Here is a 23,582-nt window from a genome sequence, read left to right as displayed (position 1 = left end):
AGAGAGAAAGAGAGAGAGAGGGAGTGAGAGAGAGAGAGAGGGAGTGAGAGAGAGAGAGAGAGAGAGAGAGAGAGAGAGAGAGAGAGAGAGCATTCCACTACGCTTATTCTGTAAGTTGTAACACTACCAATAAGCGTAAGTGATGTAAATACAATACATACTCCAGATCTCATTAACGACATACCGCCAACGAAGTAAAATTGTGCAAAACGAAACAAAACGAAAACGATCATGCCATCACAGAATCTCCGACAGAGAGCGACTCCAAGAAAAGTGCGTATTTGCGTGTCATGTGGTTTCTGGCGACAATGCACGAGAATGTTCCAAAAATGAGTCCAACGAGTTTGTATAAATGTTAATGATGTAAAGAGAAAGATTTGACGTCGCCCTCGAGTGACTCGCACAAAATTTAAACATCCATCTTCCCAAAAGGTGGTTTGCATACGTGTGTGTGGGAGGGAGGGGGGGGGGTAGTTTGACATGGGCGAAGTGGGACACAAAAATGATGTAATCAAAAGTTCTCCATTAAAGGATATCTCATATAGATATCTAGTTAATGGTAAGAAAAAAAATCAGATATCATTTTAATACAGCCATTTAATATCTGATTTAGATACTATTACTATACAAAGGTTGGGAAGTTTACGATTTCAATACAACCCCCAGGTAAAGGATAGCCTAGTGAAAAAGGGGGAAAAGTTGGCTTCTTGCATTGGTTGGTTATTGTATATACACACTCAGCTCACAGACAGCCAAGACAGGTTAAGCCCTGACTATGTTGTCGGTTCACGAAAAAGAAAGTGAGCAACACGTTTGCCTTTAATAAACGGGTTAGGCCTATTGATAAGTTTGTAACGAAGTAGAACAGGCGAGCATTCTATATAAATACACGAGCCAATGGAAACATTACATACTTGTTTAAAAATCGATTCTGTCATTATTTTCGTTTAATTCTGACTGAAAAGTATCCTGGAACAGTTTCCTTGGATGCTGGATCCTAATTATTGTCCTGGGTTGGCCCAGGCAAGCAAAGTCGAAGCAGCTTGTCTCCTAAATCATCAAAGAGGATGTAAAACTTTCAAAATCATTACGTGACAATCAATCAGGCGATAAATAATGTAATACCCATCTAGATTACTGACGTCTATTCTATACAATGTGTAGTGGTTAGGCACTTTGCTGTCACAAGCAAAAGAGCTGAGTTCGATTCCCGAGTGGGGAGAATTTTAATCTAGCATCTTGGTCTTTCTGGAGAGACACGGTCTCCCTTTCAGCCCCAGGTTGGCCCTGACGGGCAGAGTTGACACCATTTTCCTAAATAGTCTAAACTGCATTGACGAGAGGTGAAAAGCGCCTATATTTAATTCTAAAAACAATAAAATAGATAGACTTAGAGTGTGCTTTCGGTCAGTTCGCTCTCAGCCTGAGTACAATAACTAGTTTGGCTTAAATACAGTCAGTGGTGTGGGTTGGTGATGAAAAGGTGTGGCGCCAAGCTATCTGCAGGAGTCAAGTACATTCCCAATCAAGGAACAATATATGGGTTTTTGATCTTTGATTTCCTTTTGTGTTTGGACATGCGTGAGCCGCTACAAATAAAATGGCAGAACCAAAATATGCGCACATTTTTAAATTAGTTGGGCTTAAGCCAAAACAGGTGAGAAAAAGCATTTTGATGTGCAAGTGTGAAGCCTTGCTAAAGCGCATTGATTTTTAAACATGTAAGTAATGCGACTATTGGTTCATCTATTTGTATATAATGCTAGTCTATCCTTCTTTGTTACAAACAAATCAATAACCAGTTTATTAAAAGCAGATGTGTTGCTTACTTCCTACATGTATTTTGTGAACCAGCAACATAATCAGAGCATTTAACCCGTCTTGGCTGTCTGTGAGCTGTGCGTACGTGATAACCAACCAATGCTAGAAGCCAATTTTTCCATATTTTTCACTAGGCTGTCCTCCCTGCAAGTGATCAATATTACAATGATAAGCTAGTCTTGACTGTCTTGACATTGACAAGGATCTATGTTCGAGGGCTATCCCACGGAAAACCGGAATTTGGCTGTAATTTAAAAAGTATTCAATATTTTCACATTCTGTAAACGCACACTAGCAAAACAATCATTTAGGAATTTCCCAATTGAGCACCATGAACATCGCACAAACCAAACGAGCACAGCAGTTCTCCAAAGATCGTTACCCCCTTTGAAAATTGGTCAAGGGTAGAAGTGAGGTCTGTCATTCGGTTTCTGACCGCAAAAAATCTCAAACCTATAGAAATACACACTGAAATAAAGTCAGTTTACGGGTAGAAAGTAATGGCAAAATCACAGGTATGTGAGAGGTGTAGTAAGTACAAAGCCGGGCATACGGATGTCAATGACAAAGTTCACCCAGGACCTTGTTTTTCTGCCAAGATTGAGGACAACAAGAGTCGCATTAACAAACTCATTCAAACAGACAGGCCCCTTACAATTCGCGAAATTTCCCAGTCGCTAAACATTTCAAAGTCGACTGTCCATAGGATAGAGTTTGATGAGCTGGTTGCACTATCGAAAGGTCTCTGCTCGACGGATCCCAAAAGAGCTGACAGCTGACCACAAGACGCAACGTGTTGAAGTGTCTCAGACTTTGTTGAATCGTTGTCGCCAAGCAGTCACGGGAGTCATGAACGAATCTGGAGACCACCAACATTACGATGAAGCATTCCTGAGAAGCATTATTACCGGTGATGAGACTTGGATACACCACATGACCCCTGACACGAAGAGGAACTCAGTGGTTTGGAAGCACACGTCTTCACCTCCCCCGAAAAAGTTTATCAGCCATCGGAGAAGAAACTCATGGCCACGGTTTTCTGGGATGCTAAGGGTGTTCTGTTTCTTGACATTCTGGAAACAGGACAAACTGTTAATGCTAACAGATACTGCCAGACTCTTGATAAGTTGAGAGAGGTTGTGCGCAGAAAAAGACCAGGCCGGTTGTCCAGCGGGGTCATTATGCAGCATGACAACGCAACGCCACACACCGCAGCCGCTATGAAAGACTTGATCCAAAGATTCGGCTGGGAAGTTCTGCCACATCCCCCTCACAGTCCTGACTTGGCCCCATCAGATTATCACCTTTACTTTTTGGACAAATGAAATGCCATATTTCTGGACAGCGATTCACCGACGACAAAGACCTCGTGGAGGCCGTGGAAGATTGTTTGAAATCCCTTGACAAATTGTTCAGGGATGGTATCTTCTCCCTGATCCAGCGATGGGAAAAATGCGTCCAGCGGGATGGTTATTCATCATCATCTAGTGCCAGATCTGCGACAGACATCGGGGATCATGGTTTTCCATTCATTCCTTTGCTCGGATGCTCTAAAAAAAGCTACGTTTCCCTGATCTTTCCCTGTTACCCATTTGCTTAGGTTCCCTAAGTATGTTGTTCTGGGCCTACCCCTGCCTCGCTAGCCCTCAATTTGGATGGTTATTGCATTGAGAAATAAAACACATGTTGAGGTAGGATGGGCCACATTATTATTATAATAGGACAGAGATTGTTGCTTTTATGGACCTTTCCCGGTTTTCCGTGGGACAGCCCTCGTATTTTTCGAGCACTCCCCCCCCCCCCAACCACCACAAACAGATGGCCTGGTTCAAATCCCCAGGAGGGCATTCTTAAACTTGGGTCGTTTTGTGGAGTTTTTAAAGCTCTCAGTCTCAGCCCATTTGGCTTGGTTTACATTCTATCAGAGATGGGCTGTAAATTTGGAGGACCTGCTTCTTAAATACCGGCAGTGAAAGTTTTGAAAGGGATGTTAAACCTATAGGCTACTTACTTTTACTTACACCAGGGTTATCTGCATGGTAGTCCAGCATGATAGCAACTGAGTGAAGCGAGCGCCCACAGTAAGGGATGGGACTGGGACACAAAGTCCTTGGTAAGTGTGATGAAATATTCAGAGAAGAATCAGACTGATCAAAGACGACACGAAATAAAAATATTCACACATTGGGTTCTATATATTGAGAAACGTTTTTTTTATTTAGTCATTCATCTCTCTTAACTATCCCATGATTTACACTGGAGGATTTTTATATCATTAAACATGACGACATTCGCACCAAGGCAAAATCATGAATCTTGTATGCACGTTATAAGTAGAGCAAGTTCTCAATATGAGACATGCTGATGGTCTCCTCATACATTATATAGTAACTTTCCAAATACACAGTATTTTATTTAAAGAATATGACTATGGGTTTCAAATTGAAAGCTTCAAACATGGATTCAAACTCAATCACATATCATTATTTCACAACAGACCTTTTGCCTACAGTTTAGTACAAAGATGAACATCGATACAATTACAACCACTACGTGAAGGGGAAAAGTAGACAGACAGAAACAGCAGAGGGAATCAGCCTACCAGTGGCACGCTCAGACCATCCAGATTTAAAGTTTGAACAACCCCCTAAATCAGGCATGGGCAAGCATATTCAAGTCGCAGGCCTGATAAAATTATTCTGAAAATATTATGGACAGGCGAAATTTGGATGAAACATTAAAAATACTCAAGCTCTCAAAAGTAAGACTAAAATTCACACTATAGTATATGTCACTCAAAGGCATTTCGTGAGATGAAATTTTAGATATAGGCCTACTAAACTTTTAATTTCCAAAATGGACAGGTTTTTAAAAAATTAATCATCGACTCGATGTGCCACATTCATCATTAATTAATTACTAGGTCGACGCGCAGGCTGGACCGAAATGGCTCATGGGCCAGATCTGGCCTGTGGGCCATAGTATGCCAGGCCTGACCAAAATAGTATAGCATGTTATCAAGGTTAGATGAGGAAAAATGACAAACACTATATCACCGTATCCCAAGATAATGCAAAAGGTACAAGAAAACAAGGCACTTTCCAAAAGAAGTGTCAGTCTACATATATGTATGATATTTACATTATTTACTGAGAAATGTCTGACATACTATGAATGTAGACAAACATAAAATAAGTAACTTCACTCACTTTTTCTTCAAAGTCATTATTGGGCTACTCAAAAAAAAAAAAAATGCACACAATCATCTTGTTCGTTTACCACTGTTAGCAACAATCAAATGGATAGACCTACTGATAAGCTGAAAGCTTTATAATCAAACGTCAAGAGGAAAATCACAAAGAAACAATTGAAAATAGGGACACTTGCAAAGTGAGTAGTATTTATCACCAGTATGTGAAGATAATGGGGGAAAAAAGAATAAATACAATGGACTTCATTTCACATTAATGCCATTCAACATGAAATTCCTGTTAACTTGAAAGGGCATCAAATCCATAAGCTTTTGTTTTTCTTTCTTTATTCAAGCATTGCAACTTGCCTCAACACGACATCTGATTAACACGATTGTCTGGTCCCATGATGAAGTTCCATGTTGTACTACCTTTTACTTGATTTAAGGCTCAAGAAAGACACTAGAAAGAAAATTCATTCCATGAAAGCTATTTTGTGGTGCCCAAAGAAAACCTAAATCTTGTAAATAATCTGATAGTGAGACAGGATACCGTGCAAGCAATAAATATACATAAGTGTGAAGATAGGCCTACTCCTCTGAAAGTCTAAAAACATGAAAAGAGAAAACTAACATAAAGAGGAAAATCCTGGAAGCAGATCTGCGAACCACTTTATGATAAAAAATAGGAGAGCTCCTAAGAATCCTCCCTAGTAATTGGAGATGGGGGGAGGGGGGGGGGGTGTAATCAGTCTTCAAAACATCAGTACACTAATATTAAGATTATGTAACAAACTAGCCATGGCAAAAAAAAAAACCCAACATGTATTGTACAACCACGCCAACAAAACAACAAATAAACATGTGTATTTTCACTTTGTTTATGATAAGTCATACAAATAACGCCAAAAAAACCCTGTAAGCCATTCCCCCACCCCCCCCCCCCCCCCCCTTTCCAAAAAACAACAGAAGGCTCTGGTTTTATCAAAGTACTCGGCAGATCTACTGGACATAAAACTAAGAGGCACAAGATTTTTAGACTAAAGTTTTTCAGGTCAAAGATGATAATGGTGTCAAAGAGAGGAATGTTTTCAGTTTTCACTAGAGCACACAAATAGAGATGGTACAATCTTTAGACATAAGATGTCATTATTTACCCACAAAAACACAGGCAATGCAATAAACAGAACAACCTAATGACTGGGATGTATTAAACAAAATAATATGTTTATCACTATATGGTGATATCATGACATTATCACTATATGGCACTGAGCAGAAAGGTGAAAGCCCACGAGCTGCTGGTTCAGACAACAAAGTAAGAAAAGAGAGGTAGTAGAAAAAAATATATTTCTATTTGTTCACATGGAGAAAAGTAACAACAGCACATACTGTGCATACGTAAAAATAAATATAAGTACCAGTAAACATAAGATCAGAAAATGTCAAACATCCAACCAATAAGGAGAGAATGACAAATCATGCCATAGTGTAGCACCCTGTATCCATTTGCTGCTGGATGAACCAAGAAGAAGTGAGAAAAGTATCTTTTGAAAGGATACAACATTCTATTCCACAGAGCAGGAATTCAAACTCATAACATTTTAATTGCAAGTCAAACATCTTATCCCTGGGCTCAAATGATCCCTACTACGGAATAAAAAAGACACCTCAGTGTGCAGGAGGGGGGAGGGGGGGGAGGAGGGAGAAGGAATAAATATTTGACGTTTGAAAGAGATAGATATATGAGGAAAAAATAAAGAAGAGAGGGAAGGGAAAACAAAGCAAAAGGAAAAGGTCGGGAAAACAGAGACTCAGCTTGTAACTGATGCCATACCTCTAGACTTAGTGAGATTCCAGAAAGAGAGAAGAGAAGACTAAATCTGGACCTGTCCAGAAGGCATCAAAAGCTGCTCCCCCTTGACCATAAACAAAAGACAAAAACTACAATTTCACACATTACCTGAGTGAAACTTTAAACTAGGTTATATATTATATACTCCAACAACATTTTTACAATGATAAATCAGACAGAACTATGAACCTGTGGACAAAATTCACAGGCGCATTATTTTTTTATTTGGTCCTTATCTAGGAGAATACACCATGTAGGCTACATATATATATGCTGTTTTTCCATTGGTCCAGCTTCAATTTGAAAAAAGCAACATATTTCAATTTGTCAAAAAGAGCAGAGTACACACATGAAAAATTGAAAGAAAGACTAACAAATATGGGGACAGTTCTCGAATATGCTTTGCTATTACATTTTCTATGTTACATAAACACCCAAAAGAAGAAAACACTGTCCAGGTACTTTTAATATAAACAAATTCAAAACTTAACAAACAAAAAAAAAAGGAACATTTCTTGGTTTTTAGCAAAAATGGTTTTGGTCTTCAGCATGAAGGCATCCCTCACAGTTCAGCTGGGTGATCTTCCTCTTTCATTTTAATAACCACTTTTCCCATAGACTTGCGGTCCAGAATGTACTGGTATGCTTCATTGACCTGGGGACAAAAGTCAAAGACCAGATAAGCATTGACATCCAAATGGTCATTTCATGCTGGGAAAAAGTAAAGCAGACAGACAGAAACAACAGAGAGAAAGCAAACAAGTAGGACCTACCAGTTGCGACCTCCTACCACACGCAAATAAGCATTAAATCTACTGTCATCGACACTATCATCACAATCCTAATCAATGTTTTTAAGAAAGTGCGGAAAACAAAACAGGGAGTTTTGTTAAGCTGTTGAAGGTTGTACAAGACACATCATTTTAAGGTTGTGACTCACAGCGCATTGATAAAAACAAAAATTAGAAAGATCATTTTTACATCACTTCTCTTTATTTCCCTTATATCAAAGGGGGACACTTTAAAAAAACATCCTAATTAACTTGTACAAGTGAAGCCATAATATATATATATAACATACCATAACATTACCACCCACATGATATACAGCACAATCAAAACAAAAACACAGTGCCTAAACTCTATAGACGATTTAACAAAGACATACAGCAGCGGACTTTGTTTTACACAAGGTCATTTGACACCCAAGAGGGCTCTCGTGGCCAAGAGGTTAAGGTGTTCGCCTCCCATTCAAAGGTCCCGGGTTAGAATCCGGGTAGCGATCGAAAAATTTTCATCTCTGAAACTGTCTCCTTTCACCTCCTTATCTGCTCTCTAGCAATGTTCTGTCATCTGCATTCGTCTCCTCTTTCTGCCCCCACCCCCTCACCTCCTTTGCCCCCTCCTCTGGGCTCCTGACTCTTTCTGCAGTCTTTCTACTGCTACTTCTTGGCTCCTTCTTACTGCTGTCTTTCAGCCACACCTCTCATTTTCAGGTAGGAGAGACCTACAGCTTGCCTTCTTGGACAAGGGCGCAAAATCTCGGAGGTCCCGTGTGCATGTTGTGCACATTAAAGATCCCTTGGTTGTCTAAAATTGATAAGAGTAGGCTTTGGCCGCCACCCGGGCAAAATTCAAAATTTACTACCAACTGAAAAATGTTAAAAGTGTCCCGCACGCTCATATGGCCTCAGCAGTTGCGAGCCTCGTAAAACACTTACCAACACAAAAAACAACAAATGACATCAAAATCCAGTTCACACGAAAGGACTTCAAATTCCAGTTTTTTCCCTTACTTATTCTATACATTACAACTGGCCTGAAAAAAATAATAATCTGTGAAACACAAAGAAATCCTCTGGTCCCATAAAGTTCAAGTCATCAGGAGTTTACTGTATTTCTTAATGCCTTTTAGTAGAGAGAGGGTCAAGGTGTCTTGCTAAGGCCCCAGTTAGACAGGATAGTCCAAACTGTAGTGCCCCGTTCGTCGAGAGACAGTTTACACCGCTAGTAATTATAATAATAACAGGTATCATTTGTTCAGCGCATACTCCCGCTCTACAGCAAGCTCAAGTCGATTTACAATCTATATTATTACCCCAGCAGACCTAAAAGCATTCTGAAACAATCTCAATTTCCTGGGAAGCATACAGTGCAAGCTGCCATTTTATAGGCGCTTGAACACTAACATACTGACAAGGTCTTTTGCTGTCTATGGCTGGGTACCCGTTCCCACCTAGGTGAAAAGAGGAAAATCCGTGCAAAGTGCTTTTCCAGAGGACACAACGTCAGGCCTGATGCTCAAACCCCCAAATCAGTAACCTCACTATTACGAGTCCGGTAGCTTATCTACAAGACTACTGACACCACGGTATATATATATATATATATATATACTGTTCATTTCTCAGTTCATCTCCACTGTGTATTACAGTGGATCCTATTGTATTATAGCTGTGGAAAAGGAGGTGGGAGAGGAAAAGAAATCGACCCAGATGCACATGGTATATCCTATTCAACCCTATCCGTACGTCATGCTTTACTATCGTATCCATACAACGTGGGGAACTCTGTGCCACCACTTTCCAAAGAAGAGATTTACTCGTTAATCCGATGTGTACGCTTCGCATAGCAGTCTGTCAAAATGATGTTTTGAGAAGTACTGAAAGTTTCAAAGAGATCTTCGTACTAGAAGTATTCTAAAATGTGAAGAATACAACCCAGGGGGGCACAAAATGACCCAAGGCAGTACGGATAGGGTTAACACACATAAAGTTGGAAAATGTTGCTCTATTTTTCAAAACGATGACGAACAATTCTTCAATTACACAAGAAAGATGCTTGCATCATTCAAAGAGAAGTTTTTCCATGTGGAGGACAGGATTTATCACCCTTCGCTAAATTACTATCACTGTATCTTTTGTCACTTTTTGTGAACAAATAGGGTATTTCTTTGACAAGTTTAATAAGTTTTAGTAATTGGGTCTTCGTCATCAAGATCCTCAGAAGAAAAAAATGTGGTTTGAGTTTCCCTGTCACTCATTCTGATATCATGCTTTAAACTTGTTATAAGAAAGATCACTACTCTTTAAACTGAGGTCAAGAGAAACGATGAAGAAAAATTGCAAGGAGAGCACATGAGCTGAAATTTTTACCAACTGCAGGAAAAACAGCGCTATTCGACTCTAACCGCAATGACATGGTATATTACATCCTTAGACTTTGACCGTTATCTCACTTGCATGCATTTCAAGTCTCAGAGGCATATTGCCGCCTGTGTAAACACTACCTCTATTTTGATTGTTACTATTTCCATCAAGGCACCATAGTACAGTTTGGCCCATCTTGTCTAATTCCTCACTTACAGACATGCAACAGTGTGCTCTCAATCCCAATACATCATCAAAGACATTCAAAGTAAACCAACATTCACAGAAAACTTAACAACAGGAACAATGAAAAAAAAAAGAAAGAGAACTGAGCGATAAAGAAGTCAAATACATCCACCTGATGATGTTCACGTGTGTGATTTTGTCATTTAAAAAATCAAAGGCTTGGTGCCCAAGTAGGTGGTGGGCTGCTGGACTCAATTCCAAAATGTTGCGATTTCCGTCCCTGAGTTGCCTGTTATTGATGCTGTGGGCTAATACTTTCTCTCAAAAACGTGAAAATTGCAGAGATATAAGGAGCCTTTTCTCAAGCACACATATATATTATGTTAATACCTCCTATTCCGATTGTGCACACAAAACTAGAAACATAAGTGTAAGTTAGAAGCATATCCTACACTGTAAAATTCAATTCTGTGTCATGAGTAGTGTCCACAGGCCCTGCTGCTAAACGGTCCACCCTTCAAATTGGCACTGATTGAAAAAAATGAAAGACAGCTTCAAAGACCTCCTTGCCGACCACGAAAAACAAGCAGCTCAAATACGTTCAACCCACTCTGTGAAAGAAGGTCAAAGGAGTCACAAAATTTTCTCAAAACAGCAATGCTGAGTGCCGCAACCCAGTTCTAGCGTAAAGTAACAAACATAAATTCTGCAGTACCTGATCCAGAGGGAAGGTCTGCCCCACGTAAGGGCGGAGCTTATTCTCCCCCACGCCTTGCAGTACTTGAGTGATGGACTCATAGAAGGCCACAGGGTTTGCCATGGAGTAGCTGCCCCAGAACACGCCGATCAGCGAAGCCGACTTGAGCAAAAGAATGTTAGCAGGAATGCTGGGGATCTTGCCAGAAGCATATCCAATTGTCACCGCTCGTCCTTCAAAGCCCATACTGTAGATTAAATTAAATGAGAATAAAGTGCTTATTTATAGTTTTAAAAAACTGAAATTTAAATAACTCCTTAGACCTTCGATTCATTTTAAGTATCATTGCTGTTTGTTCAAAGTAAATGTTATTATTCATCATTCGAAGAATAAATATAGACTTGAAAAGGTGTAAGAGCAAACAGGTAATCTGATCACCTCAACAGCTTTTCTGGTGTTTTTATTCCTGTGAAAAAAAACCAACCCACTAATCCAATAAATGCTGCTGTAAAAGCAAAATAGAAATCCAAGCATTCTTTTGAAGTAGCAGAGGAAGGAAAAGGGACAAAAAAACATGAACATAAAGGGAAGACATAAAGTGCTTTTTTGGGTGGGAGAGGGGGGGGGGGGGTTGTTTGTCTGTCCTACTCTTACCAATATAAATGATATTATTAATGTTAATGCATTAATGCATGTGGTTGGAGGGTGCCACTGGTAAGTCCTATTTCTTTACTTTCCCTCTGTTTTTTTTGTTAGTATGTCTGTGATACCCAACACTACATTACAGTTCTTGTATCATCGTGCTTCTCTTTATTCACACTTGGTGGTAATGGCTCCCCCCCCCCCCCCAACACACACACAATCAGGCCAAGCACTGAAACACAGAAATCATAAACAACACTGTCCTATCTAGATTTCATGCTATAACAGAAGGCATTTACTGTGAGCCAAGCACGGGACAAATGTTCTCAAGCCGCACACTCCTACTGACCTTTTAATGCATTCCAGCAAGGTGTCTCCTCCAACCTGATCCATGACCACGTTGACCCCCTGACCCCCAGTGTACTCCTTGACCTTGTCCCTGATGCTCTCTTTTGTGTAGTCAATGGCTTTAGCAGCACCATGCTCCAGCAAAAAGTTGCACTTGTCTTGGCCACCGCACACAGCAATCACCTGTTGGGCACAAACAAGTATATGTTGAGGGGTTGCTCACAGCATCAATCCGTGAACGACCATATGAGTCACAACACAGTGGAATCAGGCGCTTTCCAATTTTTGGGCATGTGGAGTTATTGGTATCACTTTAAAGCTTGCTTATTTGTCTTACTTTCAATTTTTAAAAAATACTCATCCATCTTGAACAGAAGTCGAGATATTTGTGATTGAAGGAGGTGGGCCTAATTTCAGAGGAAATATAACTTAATAAGCGAGAAAATGGTCACCAAAGCTTCACTACTAACACAGCTTGGGAGTCCATGGAAACTAATGATGTACATTTTTTGTGCCTTTACTTAACATTTTTTCAGTAAAATCCACACAAAATTGGGTTTTTGAATGGATATAAAAGGTGTTGAACCAAAAAACAAAAAATTCAATGAAAATTGCCAAACCAGCGGAAATATGTCGGTTTCTTCAATTTCATAATTATGACGAGCGCCTGATTTCACCACCATGACTGAAATATTATATTGACGTTTGCTTTCAGCATTGATCCAATAATGGCAATATTTCATTACGAACAGAATTTTTTTTAAAGTAGCACCATATACAAGGAGAAGGAGCGCATCATTCCAAAGCATGTACCAACCAGCCACAACTATTCATAATTTGTGCTAAGAAACGCGCATTCAAAAATTACAAATCTCATCTGAAAGACTCAATGTATAGACACTTTTGAAGGTAAAAACAGTCTGAGAAAGTATATCTCTTGTCTAAAAAGAAGATGCTAAGTATACATAATATATCTATTTATCCTACAGTCACATGTACACGGTAAGTACTCTCAACTACTCTCACTAAATGAAAGCTGATGATGTGAGGTTTCATTTCTCTTTGTTTTAGTAGAGGTTTTTCGGCGCTCGCAACTGTGGTCTATTCGGTTGTTTAATTTGCAATATGGCGAGTTGGTCAATGGCAGGGGGTAAGGCCTAGCCTATTGTATTGTTTGGCTGAAAGTGTGAGAGTGAATGAGTAAAGTGAGAGTCACAGTTCAATTGTACTGTTTGGTGCAAAAGTATAAAAGCAGTCTGGATTACTACAGGTCAGACTTTAGAGGGGAGAGCTGTAGCAAGGCAGAGGAGGCCGGCTGAGATTTCGGGTGGAGAAAAGGCAAGTTAGAGCCTCGGTTTATTTCTGTGTTGTGTGTGAGATTTCAACGCACCGGGGCCCCATCGCGGAGGAAAGGATCACCATCCGGAGAGAAACAGGTTTGGCTAACCCCTATTGTAAAAGCAGGCAAACAAAAGGTTAGTGTTAAACCGTTAAACATTATTTTATGTTCAAGTAACAACAGCAACTGCACAAGGTCATATGAGCGCAAGAAGATTAGAGGTGCTATATCATCCAGTGCCAGATCTGCGACAGACATCGGCGATCATGGTTTTCCATTCATTCCTTTGCTCGGATGCTCTCAAAAAAGCTATGTTTCCCTGATCTTTCCCTGTTACCCATTTGTTTAGGTTCCCTAAGTATGTTGTTCTGGGCCTACCCCTGCCTCGCTTGTCCTCAATTTTGCCAGTGAGAGCTAGATGTTCAAGACCCTTATGTCTATTCAGGTGTCCCAAAAACTGCATTTGTCGTTTCCTGATTGTTTTTAACATTGAGCCTCCCGCGTGGGCTTCATCAAGCACTACCTCATTTGATTTCTTTTCCTTCCACAATACTCTTAGCAGTTACAAGAGAGTAACAAACATAAAAAAGAAGGAGGGAGATAAGGACGATAGATGTTTGATAGGAAAGAAGAAGCAAACCAAACCAGAGCACCCACCGATCCCCCCACTTCATTTCTCTCCGGAGACCTTTGTTAACATTATATTGCAAAGTTATAGCAAACTTTTCAGGAAGGAAGAAAATGAACCTCAGGCACAAGTCAGTGATAAGCATTTAGACGGGTAGTCACTGATGATGCATGTCCTCGAGCAAGACAGGATTTTCAATCCTTTGAGCCCTGACCTCCTGAGACTACCATGCCCCTCTGCATGAGCTCCTGAACCATTCATGGCTAAATTTCTCTCACATTTATAATTATCATCGTCAGAATCACATTCCATATCCCACAAAGGGTAGTTCTTATCATCATTACCAGCATCCAATTCAGAAAGATCTTCAAAATAATTAAAAATGTCCAGTGAGGTGAACACTGTTTTCCATGCGCGTTTTGTCCCAGACAGGCCCAGTTGGGGATAGAATCTTGCTCACTGTTTACCGGTGGCTAGGTATACAGACAATTTCACACCCCACCAGTGTACCAGTGGCTAAGGCTCAAAGAGTTAAAAAGTCATAAGAATGGCAGGCCATGCGAGCTCTCACCTCGCAGTCGAACATATTCTTGGCAATGTCTGTGATGGCCAGACCTGTCGCTCCAGCAGCGGCAGTGACAAGAACACGCTCTCTGGGATACAAAAAAAAAGATTGTGCAACATTTTAGAAGGACACAGTCACAAGAGGAAAAGAAAGGCCTATAGATAAAGAGATAGGACAATTTTTTTTTGGTATGTTTTATAGCATTTGCAATACAAATAGGTCACTACACCACTGTCGTTGATCTGAGCACACCGCAATATGATAGGTTGGACAATCAGTCAGTTTAAGTAAATGACCAAAACACTAAAATCATTGAAGCAATTTTGTCAACACACAACATAGATCTTCTGTACGTACGTCTTCTTACTTAGAGACAAGTGCTTTTTGTTGGTTTTAGTAAGAGTTTTACGGCACTTGCAACACAATAAGGACGTATGAACTGACAAAAATTAGAGGTGTTACAAGAAAGAAACAAACACAAAAAAGGAGGAGAGATAACGATGACAGATGTTTGATAGAAGGAAAGAAGCAAACCACACCAGAGCACCCGCCAACCATCCACAAACAAGCACGACACCATTGTAAGAATCATAAATAACCAAATGAAATAAATATAATGAACTCTCACCGTTTCTTGAGCTTAGCCTTCCTATTCAGAGCCATCATAGCCGTCCCATAGTTGACAATAGTGGCTGCTGCCTCTACCAAGCTCAGATTGTCTGGGACTGGGATAAGCCCCTGGAAAAAGTCACAAAACATGAAACTCAAACTGTCTCTGAACTTAAAATCAGCTGTGCAGTCGGCAGAGGATGAGATTTTATTTCCACAAATTATATCAAATATATAAAATGGCAGCTTGCACTGGATGCTTGAAGCTATCAGGTCTTTATTAGTTTCAGTACAGGTTTTACGGTGCTCGCAACTGCATAAGGTCATATGGGCGCCAGAAGATTATAGGTTTTACAAGAGAGTAACAAACATAAAAAAAAGAAGGGGAGATAAGGACGATAGATGTTTCACATGAAAGAAGAAGCTATCAGGTCTGCCGGGGTCTATGCAAGTCTAACATAGATTGTAAAGCGCATAGAGCTTGCTGTTGAGCGGGACTTTGCGCAATACAAATGCTATCCGTTATTATTATCAACATGAAGACTGTTTCTTGTTGTAAACATGCAATAGCAGACTGTTTTATTAATCGTTTGTCTGACTGACTGTTTGCCACAAACAAACATTTTTAAGACTGCCCTGCCAAGATAGAGCATTAGTTTTCAGAATACCAACTAAAGCTAGGATAGTCGAGGCACGTTTTCTTTTTTGGTACAATTTTACAACATGAAAACTAAATTCTTGCGTCTTTTTACCCACCAAAAACAAACCATATCTGCATCTAAAAATGAGACAAATCTAAAATGGACCTGTATAAGAAGAATACCCCTATGAATGCCGCAAGGCGAAAGAAAGGGTATTCAGAATGCTCATTTTACAAATTTGACACCAGCATCTAATAACACTGAGCAAGGTGAGAGAAAAGTTTTGAAAACTCCTCACAAAATTCAATAGTTAATCACAATGGTCATAGGCACAATAGTTCAGCACAAAACCAGCTTAACAGTTTGTCCACCAAAATAGAAATAAAATCAAAAGGCAAACAAACAACATATGATACAAAGGAAACAAAGTACGACAGAGTTTCGTGGCTCCCACCTGACAGTCAGCAACACAGTACTCAGAAGCTCCTCCAACAGAAGTTCCCAAAATACAGAAGACACGATCTCCTTTCTTCACATTGTTGACACCAGACCCAACTTCCACCACCTTGCCAGCAATCTCAGAACCTGCAATACAAAACCACAAGTACGAAAAGGTCCCTCCGCATGCAAAAGTTGCTCTAACATTACCAGGTTAAAAGTCTCACATGACCCTTCTGACCGTAAACAAATTTCATTCTCTGTGGCACCAACATTTAGGTAGCCATGTCATGCATGAAAGATAATTTTAACTTTAAGAAGGGAGATAAAATCTAGACTTTTGCCTGTTGAGCTTAGAAGTGTGAGCTGTAGGTCTCATAAACCCCTCAATCAAAATTACTGAGCTGGTCATGGGCCTCAGTCTTTCCTCGAAAGGAGTTCCGCAGAGGGCCCGCCGGCTAACAGCACTTACCCTAACCGTAACCGTAACACTCCCTAACTCTTGTATAGTTTGCTTTGTGGACCTTGTCATGGTAAGTGCCGGCTCTCTGCGGAACTCCTTCCCTTTCCTCTTTATTGGTTGAATTTGGACTGCAAAATCAGTACAAAATAGGGATACTAAAAACATGTTTCATTTCCTGAACAGAAGGGATGAAAATGCGTCTACCCCTTCACTGCCCCGCTGAATCATCCGCGGGCCAAGAAGTGCTCCCCTGTGCCATGTGCCCGCTGATTCGGTGGGCCTATGATGAAGTCATTTTTCAGTGTAATTTTCCACTTTTTGAAGGGACAAAACTGTGTCATGACTAATCCTCATTGATATTACAGCTGTCTCCCGTGAATCTGAGCGTCATTTTCATCGTTTTGAAGTAGTGAAGTTTTGACGTTCTGAGTTGTGTGTTTTGGGGGGTTTTTTTGCTTTTCGCAATGGGATCCAACAGACCAGTCCATCGACCTTCCTTTTTAGCTGCAGAAGTTCTAGACGAAATTATGAAAGACTGTAACAGTGATGATAATGATTTCAATAGATTTTCTGAGTTAGGGGCTCTATGTGACGCTTGTAGTAATTGGAGCAATTTTCCGCGGCACAGCTATGTAGCTCATAGCGGGCAGTGAAGGAGTTAAACCCATTATTGTTTGTGATGCAAACACTGCTAAATCAGACTAACCTGGAACAAAAGGAGGCTCCACTTTCATTTGATACTGTCCCTTACTAGACAAAATGTCCGCAAAGTTGATGCCGTTTCCATGAACTGATAGTAACACCTGAAATGAATCCATCAAGCCACTCTGAACAACTTAGCCTGGAACATTGTAAATATCTTGGCAATAAACTGAAGACATTTCTGTTTAAGTTTAAACATTTTAAATTGCACATATTATGATTAAAAAGAACCAGAAAAATTATTTCAAATAGTAGCCTTTCCATCAGTTTAATCAGTGTTGTGTTCAGAATAATTCATGTTACATTTACATATTTATACACATGCACAAGGGTAAATGCAGGGGGATGTTTTAATATAGTTTAAAAAACTTGGATTATAATTTGTAAACCAAGAGAAGGAATATGTCTTAAAATTATACTGACATAATATCTGCACCATAGAATCAATAAACTCACCATCGGCTTACTACTAAACAACAGCAAACAAATAGAAATTCAAAATTGACTCATTGTGCTGCATTACAATTGACTTGACCAGGTAGGCCTAAAGCTTAGAAAAATAACATCATAAACCCCACATTAATCAAGCATGGTGGTGCGAAAGATCTATAAAAGCATTCTATACAATCTTAATTAATTCTTTAACACATACAGTGTCGAAAGTTCAAATAGTGAAAAACCCTCAGGTACCGCACCAGTCTAGAACGACGAAGCCATGGTAGAATTTTTTTTTAACTAAAAAATTATCACAGTCCAAGAAACACGTTTAAAAATGCACATTCAGCTGTTATATAGAGTGACTTTCTTTGATATAATATAAATTCAGTGCCAGAAAAAATTTCAAAAGTAGGTACAACTGAAAAAGAATGAAAGTTGTTTTTGCTCTCCTGAAAAATTTTGCTCACTGGTTTAGAGTATTTGAAAAGCTTGCAGCCGATACGACTACTGAATAAAAGAGCAAAATATCCACCTCTGAGGCTCCCAAACTTGAGGGGAAATCTGTCTCTCTTATTTCCATAGGATGACCAAGTTTTGTGCAGACAGCAGCTTTGTATGTCCTGGCCGAGCATTTGATCGGAGACACACTGAGAAGACTTCGGTTGTGTTTCAGAACATTACAGGCACTGTAAAAAATATTTTTTAAAAATTCATTTCAAACCTCCAGGCTATGCCAGTGAAATGTGGAGCTAGAGATAAAAGAGAAAAAAACGGTTACAATGTAAAATAGAAACACCCATCTCAGAAAACAGACAATGGCTTTCTCAACAATGGGTCTCTTTGATAAGTGATGATCTATACATGTGACTAAATGAAGAAAGACGCAAACTATTTTTAGGTAATAATAATAATAATAAATAGCATTTGTATAGCGCATATCTCCGCTCAACAGCAGGCTCTATGCGCTTTACACTATATTATTACCCCAGCAGACCATAGAACACTCCAAAACATTCTCAGCTTCCGCGGAAGCGTACAGTGCAAGCTGCGGATTTCACGCACTCAAACACTATCAAACTGACAAGATCTTTCTCTGTCTATAGCTGGGTACCCATTTCCACCTGGGTGAAGTGAGGAAAATTTGTGCAAAGTGCCTTTCCCAAGGACACAACGTCGAGCCCCTGACGGGATTCGAACCCATGACCTTACGGTTGCGAATCCAAGAGCCTAACCACTAGGCCACCGACGCCACTGGTAAGGCGGCCATCTTGTGTGATGTCAGACCGGGAAACCCCTCCGATCATGTGACTACATGATCTAAACATAGCCAACCGCATGGCACCAAAGATCATGTATACCTACCATGGCACGATGTTTAGTGCAATGTTTGTCCAGGAGACGTACTGGAAATGTGATATGATGCGGCGCTCCGAATCTCTTCTGCGTATTGTTTATTGGGCCAGAGGGGGGGGGGGGGGGTAATCTCCGGGTGTCTTTACGGCAATTTTTGTGTGCGTTATTATTTTCTTTGCGTTTATCGTGTTTCGATTTCAAGCATCAGCTTTCTTACTCTTCTGAGCATCAACGATCTAAGCCCTCTTCCATCAACAGAGCATGGCTGATGTGCTGCAGTAAGCTGCAAGAGTGAAATTTCACCATGCAAAACACATTGATAAGGATTTATAATACGTCTAGCTACTGAACCAACATGTCGTTCCATGCGGTAACTTCAAAAAATTGTGAAGTGTGTAGTGTAGTAGAGAATCCTTGGTATCTCCGCAGTCTTATAAAAATAGTCTGTGGGTATCCCAGGATGTGATGACATCACATTCATTACTAAAACAAGCAGCCAATCAGGCAGGTGCTTCGTTTAGCCGCATGTATGGTCTGTGCTCCACTTACACTTACCTCCTTCCCCCTGCTAACATCTATAAAGATATAAAAATACCCCCCGGGGCGGTGCCACTGACTGAAAAGTCTTTAGCTGGCCCAGCGGAAAATTGCATTTTTGAAATGGAAAAATTGCAAGGTAAACTGCCTAAAAATTGAAAAAAAAATTGCAACCTTCCCATCCCAGGTGCATTAATACGGGCTTAACATTTTTAGTTTTAAAAAACATGACAATTTGAGTACTGATAGCAGAACAGCCTTTTAAAAAATCATGACACACAGTACAAATTTTATTGACATTTACTAGTAACCACACTCGAGTACGTTAACAATAAAGTTATCGACCAAATATAATACAACACTGAGTAACAAAAAATAACGGAACCATCGGTTTTCGTAATAACTTATAAATGAAGACATAAAATTTGACCAAATTTAGTACATACCGGGTACTTGGTTTATGCAAAGATCTAGAAATGTATGAAGTTTCATGTCTATAAAAACAAAAAAAATTGACGGGAGATTTTCGAAACAACCTCTAAAAATACAAAATAAACTTATGCTCCAATCAATTCAGATCCTGTTATATTTTTCTCATGAAACCTTCGATACACCGGTAATCTGTAATTTAAATCTATTTCAGATATTTTCTGTTTTAAAACCAGTATGGTATTGTTTTAACACTAAGTGAAATTGAAAAATACAGCAAAAAAACATGTTTTTTCCATAAACAATAGTAAAATAATAACAATGTAGATCATTTCTATAGCGCCCACTTCCGTGAGAACGCAGCTCTTAAGGCGTTTGACATAATAGAGTGTCTACGTTCACATACATGGTAACCGGGCAGTTCAAAACTCCAAGTTCAGTTTTTGTCATCCCATGTTGCCTTCAACCCCAGCCCACCCCCGACTGTACCTTTTAAAAAAATCAACAATCCCCCATTCCGGAGCCCTTTTGCAGTGCACAGACTTTGAATGAACTTTGGTGACCCCAACCGGTACTCACAACAATGTGGTGCAAAGACACAGGTTCACTGACCGGTCATGATGGCGAGCCCGACAAGACGTTTGTATGACTTTCTTTTTTTTTCAGCAAATGACAGCACAGGACAAATATTGATTTATTTTCATTCAGGTTAGGTACCGTGTAGGTATAATAGATGACTGAGACTAGGTGCCCGGTTACCGTGTATGTAGACACTCCGTTTACATAAATGCATTATCATGTACGAACAATATTCACATGCGCGTGCGCACACACACACACTCACGCACACTTTACACACATGTACACCACACACACGCTCGCACCTACTTGCTTTTATTTTATCAGATGCGCACGCTTACACACACTAGATCTATGTCTCAGTTTGTGTTGTACATGATGTATTCCGGCCTGAATTAGAGTACGCCCAGTAGGCTAGAGCTAGGCCGATACATGTACCATGATTTACGTAGGCCTTCTATCGGCTCTGTACTCACACCATTTCATGTTAAAAGTTCTGTTAATAAAAAATTAAAGCGTAGATGTATTTTTGCCAAAAATTGCAAGAAATTGCGAAATTTGCCAAAAATTGCGGGTTTATTGCGGAACTCAATGAAAAACACAGCCGCAGTTCCTGTGGGGCCAGCTTTAATAGGCCATTCCCAAAGGGGGGACATTTCATGCACAGTAGAATCGTAAATGAGCTGATTCATCAATGTCACGCTCATAACTGTGCCTGATCAACTTGACAGCTCACAGAAAAAGCATAGGTAAGATTGAAGAATACCAGACCAGCGGACTGGGACTACTTTTGCCTAGATATGTCCCAACCGCAGGTATTTTAGGAGTTTTGCACAGTATAAAAATGAGCGGTTTGTAATGTTTTTTATAATGTATAGCAGAGAAATTGAAATTAAAAACAATTTCAATAAAAGCACTTTTAATGAAATTTAGCAGGAACTCATTTTCGTAGTACAGCATCCTTCTCTCAACCGTACCGTGGTCTGGGATACTTCATTCACATGCCAGCAGGGCGGGCCTAAAGAACACAGCAAGTGGAGCATCGCCAGACAGAGTGCGTGAGCCACCGCCTCTCCCTTCCCTGCGTGGTCTGGCATTCTTCGTAAGTGCATAATGAGATAACATCGATTTTAATCTCTCTCAATGAAGAATCTTTGACCGTTGTCAGGGGGGAACCCCCCCCCCCCCCCCAAACACACACACAATCAGGCCAAGCACTGAAACACAGAAATCATAAACAACACTGTCCTATCTAGATTTCATGCTATAACAGAAGGCATTTACTGTGAGCCAAGCACGGGACAAATGTTCTCAAGCCGCACACTCCTACTGACCTTTTAATGCATTCCAGCAAGGTGTCTCCTCCAACCTGATCCATGACCACGTTGACCCCCTGACCCCCAGTGTACTCCTTGACCTTGTCCCTGATGCTCTCTTTTGTGTAGTCAATGGCTTTAGCAGCACCATGCTCCAGCAAAAAGTTGCACTTGTCTTGGCCACCGCACACAGCAATCACCTGTTGGGCACAAACAAGTATATGTTGAGGGGTTGCTCACAGCATCAATCCGTGAACGACCATATGAGTCACAACACAGTGGTATCAGGCTCTCGTCAATTTTTGGGCATGTAGAGTTATTGGTATCATTTTAAAGCTTGCTTATTTGTATGACTTTCAATTTTTAAAAAATACTCATCCATCTTGAACAGAAGTCGAGATATTTGTGATTGAAGGAGGTGGGCCTAATTTCAGAGGAAATATAACTTAATAAGCGAGAAAATGGTCACCAAAGCTTCACTACTAACACAGCTTGGGAGTCCATGGAAACTAATGATGTACATTTTTTGTGCCTTTAATCAACATTTTTTCAGTAAAACCCACACAAAATTGCATTTTTGAATGGATATAAAAGGTGTTGAACCAAAAAACAAAAAATTCAATGAAGAATACCAAACCAGCGGAAATATGTCGGTTTCTTCAATTTCATAATTATGACGAGCGCCTGATTTCACCACCATGACTGAAATATTATATTGACGTTTGCTTTCAGCATTGATCCAATAATGGCAATATTTCATTACGAACAGAATTTTTTTTAAAGTAGCACCATATACAAGGAGAAGGAGCGCATCATTCCAAAGCATGTACCAACCAGCCACAACTATTCATAATTTGTGCTAAGAAACGCGCATTCAAAAATTACAAATCTCATCTGAAAGACTCAATGTATAGACACTTTTGAAGGTAAAAACAGTCTGAGAAAGTATATCTCTTGTCTAAAAAGAAGATGCTAAGTATACATAATATATCTATTTATCCTACAGTCACATGTACACGGTAAGTACTCTCAACTACTCTCACTAAATGAAAGCTGATGATGTGAGGTTTCATTTCTCTTTGTTTTAGTAGAGGTTTTTCGGCGCTCGCAACTGTGGTCTATTCGGTTGTTTAATTTGCAATATGGCGAGTTGGTCAATGGCAGGGGGTAAGGCCTAGCCTATTGTATTGTTTGGCTGAAAGTGTGAGAGTGAATGAGTAAAGTGAGAGTCACAGTTCAATTGTACTGTTTGGTGCAAAAGTATAAAAGCAGTCTGGATTACTACAGGTCAGACTTTAGAGGGGAGAGCTGTAGCAAGGCAGAGGAGGCCGGCTGAGATTTCGGGTGGAGAAAAGGCAAGTTAGAGCCTCGGTTTATTTCTGTGTTGTGTGTGAGATTTCAACGCACCGGGGCCCCATCGCGGAGGAAAGGATCACCATCCGGAGAGAAACAGGTTTGGCTAACCCCTATTGTAAAAGCAGGCAAACAAAAGGTTAGTGTTAAACCGTTAAACATTATTTTATGTTCAAGTAACAACAGCAACTGCACAAGGTCATATGAGCGCAAGAAGATTAGAGGTGCTATATCATCCAGTGCCAGATCTGCGACAGACATCGGCGATCATGGTTTTCCATTCATTCCTTTGCTCGGATGCTCT

At 40.1% G+C, this 23,582-nt stretch overlaps 1 protein-coding gene across 1 annotated transcript in view; it reads right to left on the bottom strand.

Moving 5' to 3' along the window:
* Positions 1-6,361: 6,361 nt before the first annotated feature.
* LOC101853224 (quinone oxidoreductase-like protein 2 homolog) overlaps positions 6,362-23,582 on the bottom strand; it is a 17,815-nt gene continuing 594 nt past the window's right edge. The window contains exons 2-9 of the mRNA XM_005092198.3: positions 18,244-18,397; positions 17,278-17,374; positions 16,125-16,255; positions 15,049-15,158; positions 14,427-14,508; positions 11,890-12,071; positions 10,917-11,145; positions 6,362-7,521 (exon numbers count right to left, since the gene is read on the bottom strand). Coding sequence (XP_005092255.1) covers positions 7,429-7,521; positions 10,917-11,145; positions 11,890-12,071; positions 14,427-14,508; positions 15,049-15,158; positions 16,125-16,255; positions 17,278-17,374; positions 18,244-18,397 — 1,078 coding nt within the window. The 3' untranslated portion in view covers positions 6,362-7,428. The remainder of the gene's footprint in view (positions 7,522-10,916; positions 11,146-11,889; positions 12,072-14,426; positions 14,509-15,048; positions 15,159-16,124; positions 16,256-17,277; positions 17,375-18,243; positions 18,398-23,582) is intronic.

This window comes from Aplysia californica, unplaced genomic scaffold (genome assembly GCF_000002075.1).
Source record: "Aplysia californica isolate F4 #8 unplaced genomic scaffold, AplCal3.0 scaffold00042, whole genome shotgun sequence".
NCBI classification, from domain to species: domain Eukaryota; kingdom Metazoa; phylum Mollusca; class Gastropoda; order Aplysiida; family Aplysiidae; genus Aplysia; species Aplysia californica.
Note: the sequence above shows the minus strand (reverse complement) of the source record. Positions and strands in the feature narration are given on the sequence as shown.